We start from the raw sequence: 1,621 nt of genomic DNA, 5'->3' as shown, positions 1-1,621 counted from the left end.
CAAAACTCACTATTCCTTAATGCAATGGACAATATCTCACTGGTTCTGCAGAACAAAATAGATTACTTAATGAGACAGGTTAATGATAACAATGTTAACAGTAACCTCTCACTGATACAGGATACAATGAATAGCATAATTCAACAGATTATGGTACATGCTAATAATACCAACAGGTCTACAGATGAACTACTTCAATTACTGAACGCTAGTCTTATTAAAGATATCAGTATACCAACTGCTGCTGCTGTTAATGATGTACTACTAATAGTCAAGGAATTACTACAGATACAGAATGGATCCTCTACTCAAACTGTTTCATGCAAAGTTATTAAAGCAGCTCATCCAAATAGTCCTTCTGGTTACTATCATGTTAATGGTCACAATACATACTGCTATATGGGAGAGCTGTGTGGACAAGATGGAGGATGGACAAGAATAGCTTATCTTGATATGACTATGAACTGTCCTTCTGGACTTCAGGAATGGTTCCCTAGCTCAGGCAAAGGCAATAGAGTTTGTAGGAGAAAGGGTAATTCTGCTGGTTGTAGGTCTAATGTATTCCAAACAAATGGTATCAGTTATAGTCAAATATGTGGTAAAGTGGTTGGATATCAAAAGGGAAGAACTGATGGACTCAACATTGGCAATATTAATAAACCTTATATTGATGGAGTCAGTATCACACGTGGGTCACCTCGTAAACATGTCTGGTCTTATATAGCTGGAATAAGGTCTGATGTCAATACAGGTGCTACCTGCCCTTGCAATGCTGGAGCAACCAATACAGTTCCATCATTTGTAGGAGAGCACTACTATTGTGAGTCAGGAGCAAACAGTGAGCCTTCCCTTACTACAGTATACACTGGTGATCCATTGTGGGATGGAAATAACTGTCCTTCAGTTGAAGCTCCTTGTTGTAATGGTACTGGTCTTCCATGGTTCTTTAGAGATTATGGTAATGCTACCATTACTGATTACATTGAACTGAGGGTGTGTGGGAATGAGGTATGGGGTAATGAAGATACTCCAGTTCAATTGTATGAGATTTATGTCAAGTGAAGAAACAATTAATAATTATAAGTAGTGCATTGTCTTTGTTCGTAGGTAGTTTTATAGAACATTTTCATTAGTAGAAAGATAATAATAATTATTATTGTGTAAATAAATCGTAACAAACAATTTAAAATTGAAAGCAGAGATATCATAAACTACAATACCTTGACAAAGTATTTATAATGAAAGCAAATGTGCTGTTATTCATTAATAGTGCCAATATAAACACAAACAAAATTATATAAATAAATAGAGCTTTAGATAACCATAAGCAGTGCTAGTAAAGAGATGGAAAACAAGACAATGTCAACAAGCTTTCAAAGTGAAGCTAAGGATTTCAATGAAGAAATGAAGCTAACACAAAACACAGCCTATCAACCAGTAGTAAAGACTGATACTAGTACTGAAGAAGCAATGTACTCAGATCTTCATGACTACTCAGGTATATACCATACAAGTAATTTATTATTAAAACTAATGTATGATATATTCATTAGATTATCAGCTACCAAAAGCTAATGTTAAGGATACCAAACCTCCTCAACAACCAGTGCAGTATACTGTA

At 35.1% G+C, this 1,621-nt stretch overlaps 1 protein-coding gene across 1 annotated transcript; it reads left to right on the top strand.

The window, feature by feature from the left end:
* Positions 1-6: 6 nt before the first annotated feature.
* LOC109589300 (uncharacterized) lies at positions 7-1,621 on the top strand. The gene is made up of 2 exons (XM_020005405.1): positions 7-1,498; positions 1,554-1,621. Exon 1 carries the CDS (start codon positions 25-27, stop codon positions 1,060-1,062), a length of 1,038 nt encoding a protein of 345 aa, XP_019860964.1. The 5' UTR covers positions 7-24; the 3' UTR covers positions 1,063-1,498; positions 1,554-1,621.

This window comes from Amphimedon queenslandica, unplaced genomic scaffold, assembly GCF_000090795.2.
Source record: "Amphimedon queenslandica unplaced genomic scaffold, v1.1 AMPQUscaffold_11457, whole genome shotgun sequence".
In the NCBI taxonomy this organism is placed as follows: Eukaryota; Metazoa; Porifera; class Demospongiae; order Haplosclerida; family Niphatidae; genus Amphimedon; species Amphimedon queenslandica.
This window is presented reverse-complemented; position numbering and strand designations above follow the sequence as displayed.

Excerpts from the sequence above, each read along its gene's own strand:
- LOC109589300 (XM_020005405.1), top strand. The coding sequence starts at position 25 with ATGGACAATATCTCACTGGTTCTGCAGAACAAAATAGATTACTTAATG.